The sequence below is a fragment of the Python bivittatus genome, unplaced genomic scaffold (assembly GCF_059951505.1).
Source record: "Python bivittatus isolate LINGU-HERP-01145 unplaced genomic scaffold, Pbiv_v1 ctg000440_np1212, whole genome shotgun sequence".
NCBI lineage: Eukaryota > Metazoa > Chordata > Lepidosauria > Squamata > Pythonidae > Python > Python bivittatus.
Window position 1 is genome coordinate 7,694,438 of NW_028277063.1, and position 15,292 is coordinate 7,709,729.

General features: G+C 36.3%; 1 protein-coding gene across 1 annotated transcript; it reads right to left on the minus strand.

The window, feature by feature from the left end:
* Nucleotides 1-4,044: 4,044 nt before the first annotated feature.
* On the minus strand, nucleotides 4,045-15,177 carry LOC148215735 (vomeronasal type-2 receptor 26-like). The gene is made up of 6 exons (XM_088142433.1): nucleotides 14,960-15,177; nucleotides 10,462-10,753; nucleotides 6,359-7,219; nucleotides 5,909-6,136; nucleotides 5,251-5,377; nucleotides 4,045-4,949 (listed from the first exon to the last, which is right to left on the minus strand). The coding sequence occupies exons 1-6, from the start codon at nucleotides 15,175-15,177 to the stop codon at nucleotides 4,045-4,047; spliced, it is 2,631 nt and encodes an 876-aa protein (XP_087998559.1).
* Between the last annotated feature and the right edge of the window lie 115 nt (nucleotides 15,178-15,292).

Here is a 15,292-nt window from a genome sequence, read left to right on the forward strand (position 1 = left end):
GAATTCTGCAAGCTGTAGAGTCTACATATCTGGAGGTAACCATTTTGGGCAAGGATGATCTAAGTATTTCCAGCATCTTCTTTTTGCTGTTGAATATTTCAGGTCTACAGGTCTTCCTTCTAACTAACTTAAAAGGGGAGCTCAATCTACACTATATCTGTTACATCCATAAGGCCAGCGGTCAGAAATAAATAAATAAATAAATCAATAAGTAAATAAGTAAGTAAGTAAGTGATGTTTAAATGTTAAAGTTTTTGAAAGAAGGTTTTCTTAGTTAAGGTTTTGATTTTTGTCTTTCAATGTGTGGGCAATAAGAATCACAATTCTATAGAAATCAGAATGTTACTGGGGTTCAGGATTCCAATGGGCATTGCATTTCTGTCCAAGCTGACTCTGAAGATCAAAGTAGAAGGCAGAGAAAAAGTGGCAGACTAGCATTTTGAGGAAGTGAAGCATGAAAAAGTTCCACTTCATCTTAATATTGAAAGGAATGTCTATATTTTGGTTTTGAAAAAATGTCAAATAGAGTTGAAATCAGGATGGAGCCCCAGTCTCCAGGCTAGGTCTGATTGATTATCATATTACCAATATAGAGTTGGGGGCTTTAGCTGTCTTGAAATGAAATGTAATTATTCATGACTGTTGAGGCACCTCTTTTATCTCCTCTATGAATCTTTGTCAATCTATTATCAGGGCTCTGGCTGTGCTGGCTATGAGCCCAGAGATTACTGCTGTCATTTGTTTAAAAAGAAGGTGGGTTTTTTTTCACACCTCTATTGTTTCAGTTCATACTTTAGTGGATAGTTAGTTTTCCAGAACACAAAAAAGAAAGAATATTGATATGCATTTTAAAAAAGTAAGGAAAGGCAGATGCTATAGATAAAAACAGAATTGGGTATCCAGGAAGGATATACAAGTAGTCCTCATTAGCAACTGCAATGGAGACTGGCAACTTAGGACAATGAGGCCTGCGACAGCACTCTTAGGTGTTACAGGCATGCATCTGCTTGACTGCATTTCTATGAGTTTGCCAATCAGGAATTGTATGTTAGTTTCATCGAGAAATAGTTTAGTTTTGAGCCTTCAATGCCCTTCTCATTCCCTCCTAGAAGACAGACAAAATCACAACATTGCCACCATATAGAACAACTGGAATCACTCAGCCTGCTAACACAAGGGAGTGATCAGTGGAGACAGAGTCAGTTAATCTCAGTTCAGACAGGGCCATTGTTGAAATTTTGTAATGTGATCATGTTTGAGCGATGCTTTGCTTTGGACTGACATGGTGTCCAATTTTGATACAAAAGTATCTGTTTTGTTCTGAAATCAATTCTTTGGCCACATTTTCACTGGTACTGTGGTTCTGTTAATGCCCTGAGGCTCGATACATGAGTTGGCCTGAATGCAGTAGCATGTCCATATTGGATCTGCCTCTTCTTCATGGATACACACCTGGTTTCCTGGTGTGCTGGCAAGAGGACAACCCCCCTGTTTTATCCAGACTTAGGACCAGCTGCCATTTTCTGTAGGTGGACTTGAACAGTAGCTTTAGACAAAGAACAAGATCTCCTTTACTTCAAACGCCAAAGCCAGAATATGTTGGTAATTCTTAGCTACTAAACTAACAGGAAACATAAAATGCATGTGAGAAGGATATTCAAAGCTTTTGAATTCAGTATCATTTACATCTTCCAGATTATATTCTTTGACATTATTTCTATCTTACCTACAATGGCTAATTTGCTTGAGGTAGCTTATCTTCATATTACAGAACTAAGGGATATCAAAACCTAATCCGCTCTGTATGTTGGCCATTTATTTTATTCAAAGAAGACTGCAAATTTAAAAGCATACTTTTACACTAAAAGAACAGATGTTGCACGTGATCTTAGCCAAAAAGCTGAGAAGCTTATTGTTCTATAAAGCTGCTGCATCTTTTAATTGCCTGATTCCTTTGGCAGGACCTTTCCTATAAACCGTCCCAAAAGCCAATGCGGGATGGAGAAGATTAGGAGAAAGCATTCTGAAAGAAGAAATCTACACTCAAGCACATTTAAATAATTTCTGTTTTTCTGACAAGAATATAGAGACATGCACTATGCTGGTCTATGACCATAATAAAGATTTGATTTTATTAGAGATGGGCATATGATCTTCTGATCATTTAGGTTGATTGAAACTGATTAAAAGGTGATGTTCATTAGTCCTCTAAGTCTATACTGGGCATGATATATTTTAATTCAGGTGTAACTGGCACTGAAGGATCTGGAATCATGGCTTTCAGATAGCAGATAAGTATGTCAGACATGTAGACTCAGGCATGATGTCAGAGGGGTGTGATTTCTGCATCTCACAAGGTCTTCGTTCAACACTGGAAAAGGGAGCCTTGGTGGTGACCGATTCTGTCCCACCTTTTCCTGTTTCATCCTCTAGCCTAACTGATTCCTCTTTTTCACCCTTTTAACTGACAGTAAAAGATAACACAACGTTCCTGCCGCTGTTTCCTTACAAGTCCCCATTGGCTACAAAGACAGAATCCAAATGTGCGCTGGGAGCCTTCTGTCCCCAACATGTCAACAGCACCAATTTGCAGGCTTTCCACACTCACCCTTCAGACATGCATGGGGAGTCTGCTGACTCCTTGCCATGCCAGAAAATACTGAGTTGGCAAATTTGTTTGAGGCAGAAACAAATGAGCTTCCTCCCTATCAGGCTCACTACTGTGCCATCAGTCTGAAAGTTTCAAGCTGATTTTTTTTTTATTAACTCCAATTTATTATTTATATATCTTAATTATTTCAGGACTTCTGTGCTACTTCAATCAGACCAAACCGAACAGCTAAACTTATATAACAGTTATATTTTATTAAATAATGGGAACAATAAAAACAACAACAACCATCAAAGCCAGCACATGGCATCCTCTTCTTCCTTAGCAGGAGAAAGTTCACCACTTTCACCTTTCCATTCAGAAAGGCACAGTTTTACCAGGTTCTGACATCTTCTCAAGCCCTTTTATTCTTATTTCTAATTGATTAGATTTGTGTTCCTCCTTTCTTCAGGAGCAAAAGATAGCATACGCTATGCCCTTCACTGTCCTTTTCTTTCACAACAAAAATTCTGTGAGATATGTTGAGCTATGATAACGTGTAGAGAACCACAAAAATGACCTTGATGAGGGTATGTGATGACTGTTACAGAAACATGATTTAATCTCAGTACAGGAAGAACACATTCGAAAAAAACACATTCTCTGTCTTTACCTTGACATTTTTTGGTATGTTAGTCCTTCAAGATTCTGTTATTGTCGTTAAAATAAATGAAAGAGAATTCTACTAAATTTTGTCAAGTCTGTTTCCTGACCTGGCTATCTTCATCAAGAAAGATTCTTCCATATAAATCCAGGAAAAGCTGCAAATTACAGGGTCCAGAACTGTCACAGAATCACAAGGATTGTAAATCTACAATCACTTTTTTTAAAATTAATATAAGTCTGTTTTCCTGTACTATGAAGCCAAAAACCTCCCAGCTGTAGGTCAGGACCTATAGAATAAGGGATATGAAATAAAAAAAGGGGTTCTCCCTTTTCCCTTTTAAAAGTGCACAGGAGAGAGAGAGAGAGAAAGAGTGGGAGGGAAAACTTTATGCTCTGAATAGCTGTTCTGGAGTTTGAATTTTTCAGGTTTTGCTGGACTCTGCCCACTATCTGAATTGATCCATTAACGACTGCATATTTGAAACACTGGGACCATTTCCTCCTCTTGATCTCAAATGAAAAAAGTAGAAAGTTACTAGTAAGAGTGAAGGAGATCAAGAGGTCAAGCAGAACTCCACCATCAGCTATAAAGTCTCAGGGATGGATGATTTCAGATTACATTATATCACCGTTTCATATTTTGGAGAAAAACACATTGCTGCGAGGAAGATGATTGAAATCAGCATCCACACCGGAAAGCAAAAACAAATATGAACTTTTTTATTATTACATTAACAACACACAATTAAGACTTCATAAATTACAGCAAAGGACACTCCCTCTTAAATTCATTCCTGTTTTCTATTCATTAGGTGTTCCCTGCGGTTAAGGTTGGGCTTGAACAAAATGATATAACATTTGGGGGAAAAGATGCAGACCAGCAGACCAGCACTAGAGGCTAAAATGGAAAATATCTCTACTGCCACCGTGTATTTCCCTTTAGTGCTCAGATAGGTTGGAATGAAGGAGAGCCACACGCTGCAGAAGACCAACATGCTGAACGTGATGAACTTGGCTTCATTGAAAGTGTCAGGTAACTTCCTGGCCAAGAAAGCAACTATGAAACTAAGAACAGCCAAAAAGCCCAAATAGGTTAAGACACTATAGAACATAGCCTCAGATCCCTGATTGCACTGCAGGACAATTTCTTCAACCACTGAGTGCATGTCAAACTCTGGGAATGGTGGAGAGGTTGCCAGCCATGACATACAAATGGCTGTTTGAAGAAGAGAGCAGGAAATGACCAGGGAGTTGGAGAATCTCTTTCCCACAAACATTCTCATCCTGGATCCTGGCTTGGTGGCCAGGAAAGCCAGAACCACAGTGACCGTTTTTGCCAACACTGAAGAAACAGCCACGGAGAAGGAGATGCCAAAAGCAGCTTGTCGGAGGAGACAGATCACCGTGTTGGGACGGCCAATGAAGAGGAGTGCCGAAAGGAAGCAGAGCAGGAGGGAGGTGAGGAGAACGTAGGTGAGGTCTCGGTTATTGGCTACCACAATGGGAGTGTTGTGTTTCCTCACAAAGATTCCAAGCACAAAGGCTGAGAGCAAAGAAAAGAAAAGAGCAAAGAAGGCTAAACTGATCCCCAGAGGTTCTTCATAAGACAAAAAGATGACCATCTTAGGATTGCAGGAATCCCGATTGGTGTTTGGATAACTTCCATCTTTGCAAGTGTAGCATTCATTACTATCTGAAAAAAATGAACAGACAAACAACGCAGGCTTCATCTTAGAAACCTTTCCATAAAGCACTGTACATTTCACCAGTACGCTGCTAGATATATGTGGGGTGAATGCAGACCCAAGTTGGAACGTTTTTATATTTGGGATATAATAGGGGTGGCCAACCTTCAGGCTTTAGTATTCATATTTTGACTTCCTTCAGCACTTTTAGCTTTGTAAAAGGAAAATACCCTGCTTACAAATGGTCCTTCCACATTGCTATAGAGTGCCACTATTTTCCTTGCGAACTCTAAGCAGCACATTTCTTACCCTCCTTCTCTGAAATCTTCCCATCTGGGCACAGGACGCAGTTGTAGCAGCAAAAGGGTTCCCCTTCCTTCACTTTCTTGCTGGAACCAGGAGGGCAACTCTCACTACATACTGAAAGAGGCTGAGACTAATCAAGGAAAGAGAAAAACCAATGACAATTCACATATGAATGGGCTCAACTACATGCTCCTAAATAGAGGCTACTATTTTTCTTTATTGAAAGAATCAATATTTTGCATAGGATTTTAGAAAGCTTCTTCCATTTAGGAAATGCATTGTTTATTTGTTGGTCAACACTGGATGACAGTAGATGTTAAAATTCCACCTGCTTAAAGGAGAACTATTGGCAGACTTTGCCATCTATATAGTTGTGCCATGTCCTGACTAATGATGAGTTCTTCTTAGACAGAAACAGTACGACATCATGGTTAGTGCTCTAGAAATCACATTTTTAGTCTAAAAGACCGTAAATAAAATAAATATACAGTTTTAAGGTACGGTTTTAAAATTATACATTCCTAAAGACAGGAAAAGTTGATGTAACATGCAGAGCCTTATCTTACTGGAATTATTCTTATTATTACTTGCATGTGATAAAGGACTTCATGGCTGGTGAAAAAGCAGAAGCTTTCAAAAATGCCCTGATTTTGAATTTTACCTGGTTAAACCAGCTGTGCCAAGTGATGGCATCTTTATTAATGGTGAAGGTTTGGTTGGTGGGAACTCCGGGATCTACCTTCCCAACTTTCACTCTAACAAAGGATTGATTTGAAAAAACAATCCAGTTCATGACATCCAGACCCGCTAGTAATTCTCCATTGGCATCAAGAGAAACCTCATCCCCAGCACTATTATTAAATGAAAGGTCTTTCAGGAAGTGATGCACCTAGAATGAAAGAGAGGTTTAGAAAGACACAGTTGTATCTTTCAGAGAAAAAATCTAGTAGCCAGAGGAGCAATATGGAACTTATAGCTTGATTGAAACAACATCTTTTATCAGTATCATTGGTGTGAAACAGTGATAGAAATGAAACCAGAGATGGTTTATAATTTCCTTTATATTATGTTCTACAGTTCCGGATTACCTGAGGATGTTCTCCCTATTTACCTGCCAGGCAACTTGATTGTGAAGGTTTAAGTTCCCTTCATCTACTCTTGTTCTGTGTCGAAATTGAGGTGACAACATGGTATGTAAAGCATAGGCCACAGTATAGACAGAATTATAGATGCTGTAACTGTGACCAATCATGGCCATTTCAAAAACAATTTTAGGAAGGGTTTCCATATTCTCTCTTCCACTGCAGAGATCTCCAACCACCTTGTCAACCAATGAAGTTTGAAATACACAACTGAAGGCCTGTTGCCAGAAGACTTTGATAAAGCCGTCCGCTTTTGGGTTAAGAGGATTTCTGCTTTCAAGAAAAGGTTTAAATCCTGGTGGGTTGTTGGTGTGAATTGTGAAGGAGAGAGCCCCATGGATTATTTGTGTATCCCAATCCTTTTGATAAACTTTTGATACAAGTTCTGCTTGAGATGTCAATATCCATACTTTCCCTTTTGCTGTGTCTGTATCATGTTCTTTTTTTGACAGATATGGTAACCATCTCAGGAAAATCAAGGCATCAGACTCTCCATAGAAAATCATCACATTGCTTTTGCTTTCCATGATTTTATCATGTATTTTTGCAATTTGTTCAAATACAGAAGACAATTCGTTAACTGAGTCTGTATAATTAATTCTCTCTGTCAATGCAAAGCAAATGCCATACTTAGAATATAATGGTTTGATCATATCTAGAAGTCTTTCTCCATTATCATTATCCATTATGACCACCCCAATCCACGTCCAGTTGAAATGAAGAAGCAAAGACAGAATCCTTTCATACTGAATTCTTTCCTTGGGGCTCATTTGGAAGAAAGAAAGGCCTGGGGTTTTATACTTCATGACTGGAGCAGAGCCATACACGAGCTGAAGTAGGTTTAAGGGTGAAATAAGGGGGGGGGGAAGAGAGGGAGAGAGGGGGGGGAGGGAGAGGGAAGGAGGGAGGAAGGGGAAAACCTTGACATTTAATTAATTGTTTCCAGCTTTCTCTGAGCTTAATTTCTTACATCAGAGAACACCATTGACATCATTCCATTGTATTATCTAGTATTGGTCAAATAGGACTGATTCAATATAATAGTTTCTGAACTATGACTGTGTAATTATTTTATTTCTGTGTGAGGAACTTGCTTAATTTTAAGATCACTTTTTACAATGACCACGTGAAACTGAGGAAATATAAATATATATATATATATATATATATATATTATTGTTTGTATATTCATTTATTTATTGAGCTTAAAATCTACTTTTCTGTTTGACAGCGCTGAATGTCTCTTAAAACAATTCAGATGTAAAATTCATGTCACTTAATAGATTTTTTCCCCCAGATTGCTTTTATTCAGATTCATAATTATCCCTCAAGCTCATCCCTTGTTTCCATATGATCACCATTTTAGTTCCTAGTTTCTTTTGTGTGTTTGTGTTTGTGTGTTTATTGTCTCACTTTTGGCATATTCTTTATATTTTATTTTCTGCTATTTTATGGAAAGTTTATATTTTTATTTGAGTTTTATAATTTCAATGGTAAAAATATACAGTATATAATATTGGTCAGTGACTGTAATAAAGACTATTCATTATTAATAAAATAGAGAAGGAGTAAATTAAGTTATCAGTTATCTCTAAGAGTTAACTTCCAGAAAGCCCTCTTCCTTTTGAAGTTCAGGAAGGTTATGAAGATTCTACTATTTCAACAGATCTGGGGACTCTGAGACTCCCTCAGTGCTGTTTTAACAATGCTCCTGATGTTTTTTCAATGATATTTCTGGAATGTTTTCATCTGGCTTTCTCAGAAGCTATGGAATCAAGTGTGTGTGTGTGTGTGTGTGTGTGTGTGTGTGTGTATATATATTGAACAAACCAACCCAGAATTCTCACTCAAGGCACAAAAGACCAGGCTCAAATTATCCTTCTTTGGACACAGTATGCGAAGACCTAGCTCTCTGGAGAAAGCTCTAATGCTGGGAAAGAGGGAAAGAAAGAGAAGAACAGGATGACCAGCTGCTGCAAGGTGGAGAGACCCAGTTATAGTATTGATGAGGTCACCATTGGGAGACCTGAAAGAACAGGTTGGTGATAGATTGTCATGGAGGAATTCTATCTATGTGGCTGCTAGGAGTCGAAAATGACTTAATGGGACATAATCTATCAAACAAGTTATAATCAATCTATCAATCAATCCCTGCCAAAGTTAGAGGTATCACAGGCTAGTTTGGGCACATTTTGGCTGGAATCTCACAAGCTTAATCCTAGAATTCTGTGAAGAGTAGCTCTACCATTCTGGGAAGAGATTCAGCTTCTCTAAGGAGTCACTGTCAGGTATTGTATAAATTTCCACAGGTAATATGAAGAACCTTTTAATCAAAAGTTCTATCCAAGCCTAGTCAAACATAGCATAAATGAATATTGACAGGCTAAAAATTCCATTGTGTGAAAATTCATGGCAGAAATATCTCCCCAAAGGAATTAATAAACCTAAAATTACTTAAGTGAAACCTAGACTGGGATAAAGATGGAATTGAAAGTCATGAATTCACACTTACATGGATTAATGGAATCCATTAATCTACTAAAGTTTCATTTTAATTGCATCTATTATTTTGTTGCATTTCTCCACTCTGATTTTAACATTTAAAAAATACAGTTTTCAACATATTAACGTTTTTTTGTATGTTGGAATAGGAAATGGAAAACAAGATAGGAAAGGAGAAACATATTTATCTTTTTGCCAAGAAATCTAGATGGATTTCAGTTTGAAGGAGATTTAATATAATTACAGTATAGTGATATGGTTGAGATGAATTAATGAAAGGAATTCTTCTATGGATAATTATGATTTTATTTGAAAATGTCTATTTAGAATTCCTAGTTTATACAGCAGCTACTGAAGAACTTGCACAATGGTCATATAGACAATGCTTTATCTGCAAAAAATTCCTAGTCTCATTTGTATGTGAGCTACACTACAATTACTGTATGTAACACTTGCCGCAGGAAAAATATTGCTGATGTAACCACTGCATGAACTCAAGAGAGATCCCTTTTAAACCTGTCTGAGCGCTTAGTTCTGGGGATGGAAGTAATTGTACAATAGGGATGTTGTTCACCAGAAGGTGCACCTTGACCCTGCAGAGATGTCCCCCTCTTTTAAACGTATTGCTCTGAACCACCACTTTTTCCAGAGAATACTCTGTACACTACCTTATCCCTCAAAGAGGCCATAAGCCCCAAATTGTGAATTAATCTGATCTTGTGCATTAATCTAATCATTACATCTGAGTTATTCTTCACGCAGCAATGTAAACTGTTATACTTTTAAGCAGTGTCTCAGGAAAGTGGTGAAGGTGTAGTTGGACAAAAAACACGGTGAAAAGGTGTTGTCTTACTTTTTACCGTGTTTGTAATGGAAGCAGATTGCTCAGTATGGTTTCAAGAAATGCCCTTGATTAATATGAATGGATGGGAAGATATATTTACAGTAAAGCTAGATGAGCTTCCAATTTAGGGATATATGCATTATGCACAGTTTAATTTACAAATATGCAAATATAAACAATTTAAAAGAAATAGCCATTCAGTTTGCTGTACCTCTGTGTTCCTTTTTCATTCATTCATTAGTTTTGCCTCATTCTCTTTCTCTAGAGGAAAAGGCAGAATGCAAACTGGTCTCCCAACTGCTTTTTCAGAGCAGCGAGCATGGCAACTCCTCTGCTTCCCTCTCCCCTTGGCTTTCCTATCCTCCAACAGTTTGTGTCTAGAAAACCAACCTTATTCAGTTATCTTATCTTAGCCATTAAGATGCTACACAAGATGCTGCACAAGATTTAACTTCTGCTCCAGTGGAATTCATGACATTTCAGTAAATCATAAACAATGCTTTTCATTGGTACTATGATTTGCACTTGCTTTCTTTTGGCTATAAATACTATAAAGTAGATTTTAAACGGTAATGAGGAACTATATATAATGTGCAAATACTGCTAATAAAAATTCCATTGGCTTTCTCTGATTTCCAGATTTTAAAAAATCATGAAGATGCAGAGAAGAAAGAGATAATATTGTGCTCCAAGAGTTAGACATAGTCTGAGGCTGATAGACTCTACCTGTGGAACCTTGTAGATATCCAAGATAGTTGCAATTTCAATGGAGGTTTTGGAGTCGAGTCCCCCAATCACTGCTGTCAGATTATTCTGGATGCCACAAATGTAATTAGGAACAAAGGTCTTCAGGTTGCAAAGCAGGAACATTGTGGCCTGACAGGTCTTCTGTGCACTGCAGTAACTGTCATAGATGTGGAAGCCCAGGGTGAGATTGGGTAAAAGGTGAGGGTTTTCATTTATCTCCTTCACTGCAAATACCAAGGCCAGGATGTGTTGGTAATTCTTAGCCAGCAAACTACAATACCAAAACAAACAAAGAAACAAACAAACAAACAAAGAGAAACAAACCCTCTATGTGAAAATACTTATAGCTTTCATGAAAGGAAACCAAAGGACCAAACCAACCTAGCTTTGCCACTTCCTTGTAATTGCATTTTTAATACATTTATATAACTTTCTGAAAGGGATTACATTACCTGAGTGAGCCAATATTCGTACATCAGAAATGAGGAATATAAAAAGTTAATTCCCTATTTTCTTGATAAAAGTGTCAATTAGAAAAGGTTGCAGACGCCAAAGCACACCTTTTTAACATTAGAAAAATCTGGTCCATTTCTTATTCCTTGAGGGTTTTAATGTGATAGATATTTTAACACACTGTCTTATGCCCCATTGTTTTATTTCTGCAAAGAACTCTACAATTCTATAGCTAAGATAGCCTCTAAATGAAATACATCAATAACAAGCATCAATGTAATAAATGATAAATAAAATAAATAATTATACATTGTTTTCCATTAAATAATATATTTCATTGGAACCTAGTATCTTAGGAGGTAATATGATATCACTGAAGAAATGGATATGAGTGTGGAAAAGAACAACCTCTAAAGGAGAGAAGCAAGTTATGTTCCATCTAAAACTCTAGTATAAGGAATGCATGATCTAATAGTATTTCTGAGTAGGCAGAAATCCTTCCAAAGAGAACTCAACTATCTATTAAAGTGGCCAAATTCATGGACAGACTATGAAGACAGAGTAGAGTTTTCTTAATCTTCAGTACTCTCTTTCCCTATGATCTATTTACCAGTTATGTTTGCAAGCTTCCAAATATTATTTTGCGATATAAATCTGCCACATTTTTATTGCTTTCGGCTTCCACAGAACTTTATATATGATATGATAAAAAGTTTACTAAATTGAGTTTCATGGTTTTTTTAACTTGTTTGTTTTCACACAGCATTTATTTATGTATGTATGTATGTATGTATGTATGTATTCATTCATTCATTCATTCATTCATTCATTCATTCATTCATTCATTCATTCATTTTATATAGCTGCCCATCTCAGACCAGTGACTCTAAAAACAGTCAACATTTAAACCAATACAAAAAAATTAAATATAAATACAGCCAATATTTGTATGTATACTTTGAAAGTTAGCATGTACATAACATAAAGCAAAAAAAGGAATGAATGTTATTTTAAAAAGGAGAAATAAAACTTTATTCCAATGCATTTTTATTTTCTAATGTAGAATTCTGTACTTTACAGCCTAGTATTTTAGGAAATCAGAGAGTATCTTCTAAGAAATAAATGTGAAAGTACAACAAAATTAATTCTCAAAAGAAAGAATCAAAACATGGTTTGACTTACATTCAAAATTAATCATGCCAAAATATAATAGAAATAGGACATCAAAGGTGAATTTAATTATTCATTTAGAAAGACAAGAATTTCAAAGATAATATTTTTTGAAATTTAAGCCACACATTTTTGGATGTTTCCATTAAGCTTATCTATAAAGGTTGAAGAAAACACCTTAGATGCTGTGCTCATATTTTAAAGTTCTTTCTAAATATTTATTAAGGTAAATCAGATCCAAAAGTGATTATAGGTGTTAGGGCCATAACTCATGGCCAAATACACATACTGTTAGTGAAAGGACCCAAATTCTATCCTGACATTAAAAAGTGATAATCTAATTGGAAAAAGAAAATTTCTTCTGAATTCATCCCAGTAGGAGGAGATGAATCAGAGATTTAGTTTATGAAAAGAAACTCTATAAATTTAGAGAGTCTTGCATACAAGGTAGCTTTTGGAAAACTGAGAAAAAAGGAAGACTGAAGTTAATACTGAGGGAATTTAAAAAGGTGCCTAATGATTCCAGTACTGAATAGAATTAGTCAAGAGAGTCTAAAGTTTCTGTGATAAACTTTTAGCCCAATGTTCTGCCTTGAATTTATTCTATTTGGATTCAACTCTGGGTTTTAGAAAAATGGGACCTTAAAATGTTTTACAGATGGCATGCACCACCATCAATAATATCTGAGATAGCCAAATCATACAGTAATAAATGTTGGAAATGCTATGAAACAGATGGAACGTTTTACTACATGTGGTTGATATATATATAAAAGTACTATAAAGATATACATAGTACAGTGCAGAACATTTTGGAATTTAAATTTGAAATGAAATCATAACTTTTCTTACTACATATAACTTCAGAAAAACAAACAAACATACATGAAACATCACAATTTATTGTAAAAAACAGATGCTCAGAGCACAAAGAATAAATTTTGCCCAATAGTGAAAGAAAGATCTAATTCATCGAGAATATCTGATTGGGAACATAAGCTTGGAGTTTATGTATGTGTGTGTGTGTGTGTATATGTATATGTATATGTATATGTATATGTATATGTATATGTATATGTATATGTGTGTATATATATATATATATATATATATATATATAATATTTGTCACCACCCATCTCACTGTAGAGCGACTCTGGGCAGTTTACAGTAAAAAGGATAATTATTAATTAAAATAGAATAAATATTAATTAAATACATTAAAATACAACAAGAAATAGTTTCCAAGGAACTGATGTTAACTCAAAGTTATTAGACTTGGGGAGTATCTTCAAGGCTCCAGCCACGCCTAGGATTGCTTATGCAGCAATGGCAAAATTAAATGCATATATTCACAACAGCAATTCAAGCAAGAATGATTCTTATACAGGCAATACATCATGCAGCTTGGCAAGTATAATCATTTATAGTCTGGCTTCTAAGGGGCCTCAAATATTTATCAACATTGTAAATTAGAAGACGTACAAAAAGGGAGAAGTTAGAAACAAAATAGATTTTCTCTTTTTACTTTTTCTTTTTCCCTTATTTTTTGGTTTTTTAATTGTTGTCAAACTTGCTTTGTTTATCTACTTTTTTCTTTTAGCAATATGTTAAAAAAAATTAAGTAACAATACAATGGAGACCTTAATACTAAATAATCAGTTTAAGAATGAATCCTTTATTGTACCACAAATACCTTGATAATGCAATCTGTAGTTTAACCTCAACAGTCCAAGCTATCAAAATATTAGAGTGTTAATAATCCTCAATCAATAAATTCCCCTCTCACCCCTATGGGTGGTCTGTGTCTTCCTCAATCTCAGGTCCTCTACCAGAGACCTGGGAGTTTGAGGGTTCTGCGCAGTATCTTTGCTATTCCTAGGACTGCACTGTTTTGGGCAGAGAGCTCTGATGTTGTTCCTGGAATCTGTTGGAGCCACTCTCCCAGCTTTGGAGTCACAGCCCCGAGTGCTCCTACCAACACTGGGACAACACTGGCCTTTATTTTCCACAGCCTCTCTAGTTCTTCCTTCAGGCCATGGTACTGCTCCAGCTTCTCATACTCCTTCTTCCTGATGTTGCTGTCACTTGGCACTGCTACATCTATCACTACCACTGTCTTCTGGTCTTTGTCTGCTACCATGATGTCTGGTTGATTGGCCAGTATCTGCCTGTTCATCTGGATCTGGAAGCCTTACAGGATCTTAGCCCTATTATTCTCCATGACCTTCTGTGGAATCTCCCATCTGGACTTGGGAGGATCTAGCCCATACGCTGTGCAGATGTTTCTGTACACCATGCCAGCTACTTACTGTATATATATATAAAATTGAAAGATAATAAAAAGAAAAGTGGGACCTTAACATGTTTCCTTATTTGCTGTACCTCAAATATGGTCAAAAATGGTCCATTAAAAAAAAAAAAAAAGGAAGCTACTGGCACATATAGGATCAAACAAGCCCTTCACATATGTAATGCAAAACTACTGAGTAAAGAAATAAAAGGTACAGGAATTAAATCAGAAAGTGAAATATCAGTTGAGACTGAGAAAAATTGTTTTAATATGGAAGTAGTGAAAGAAAACATGGAAAATTAGAAGACTCTGAAAATGTAATTAGACAAATTGGGAGATCCTATCACTTTACTTATATTTAAGCCTTACTGAGTTCCATAATGCAATCAGAGTTCACACAGTCTTAGATGTGGCACATTCACTGCGGAAGAAGGAGCTCCATTTCTTCAGTATCCATGATTCTGTGATTATTTTCTACATTAAGCTAATTAATCTTTCTTTAGGCTGCAGCTTTATGATGGCTAAATCGTCTAAGAAAATATATGAAATTAAAAGCTCTTACTTAAGGTCTTCTTGCAGTGATGGTGGGGGCTCTTCACTGAAACTTTTGGCATTCTCCGTGAAAGATGCTAAAGTTGCTATGCCACCAATTATAACATCTCCCGATTCATGATACGTATGCTGTGGCTTATGGGGAGTATGAATTTTACATTTCGCATTATAAGCCTTGCATACTTTAGGAGAGGACAGAGCTACCAACAAAGGTACTACAAGCACCATCTTCAGTGCAAATCAAATGTTTCCTCTACATTAGGATTCTTATTTAATTGACAAGAATTTAATTGACAGAAATGTAATTAAACCACTTGTGATTAAAGAAAGAAAGAAAGAAGAA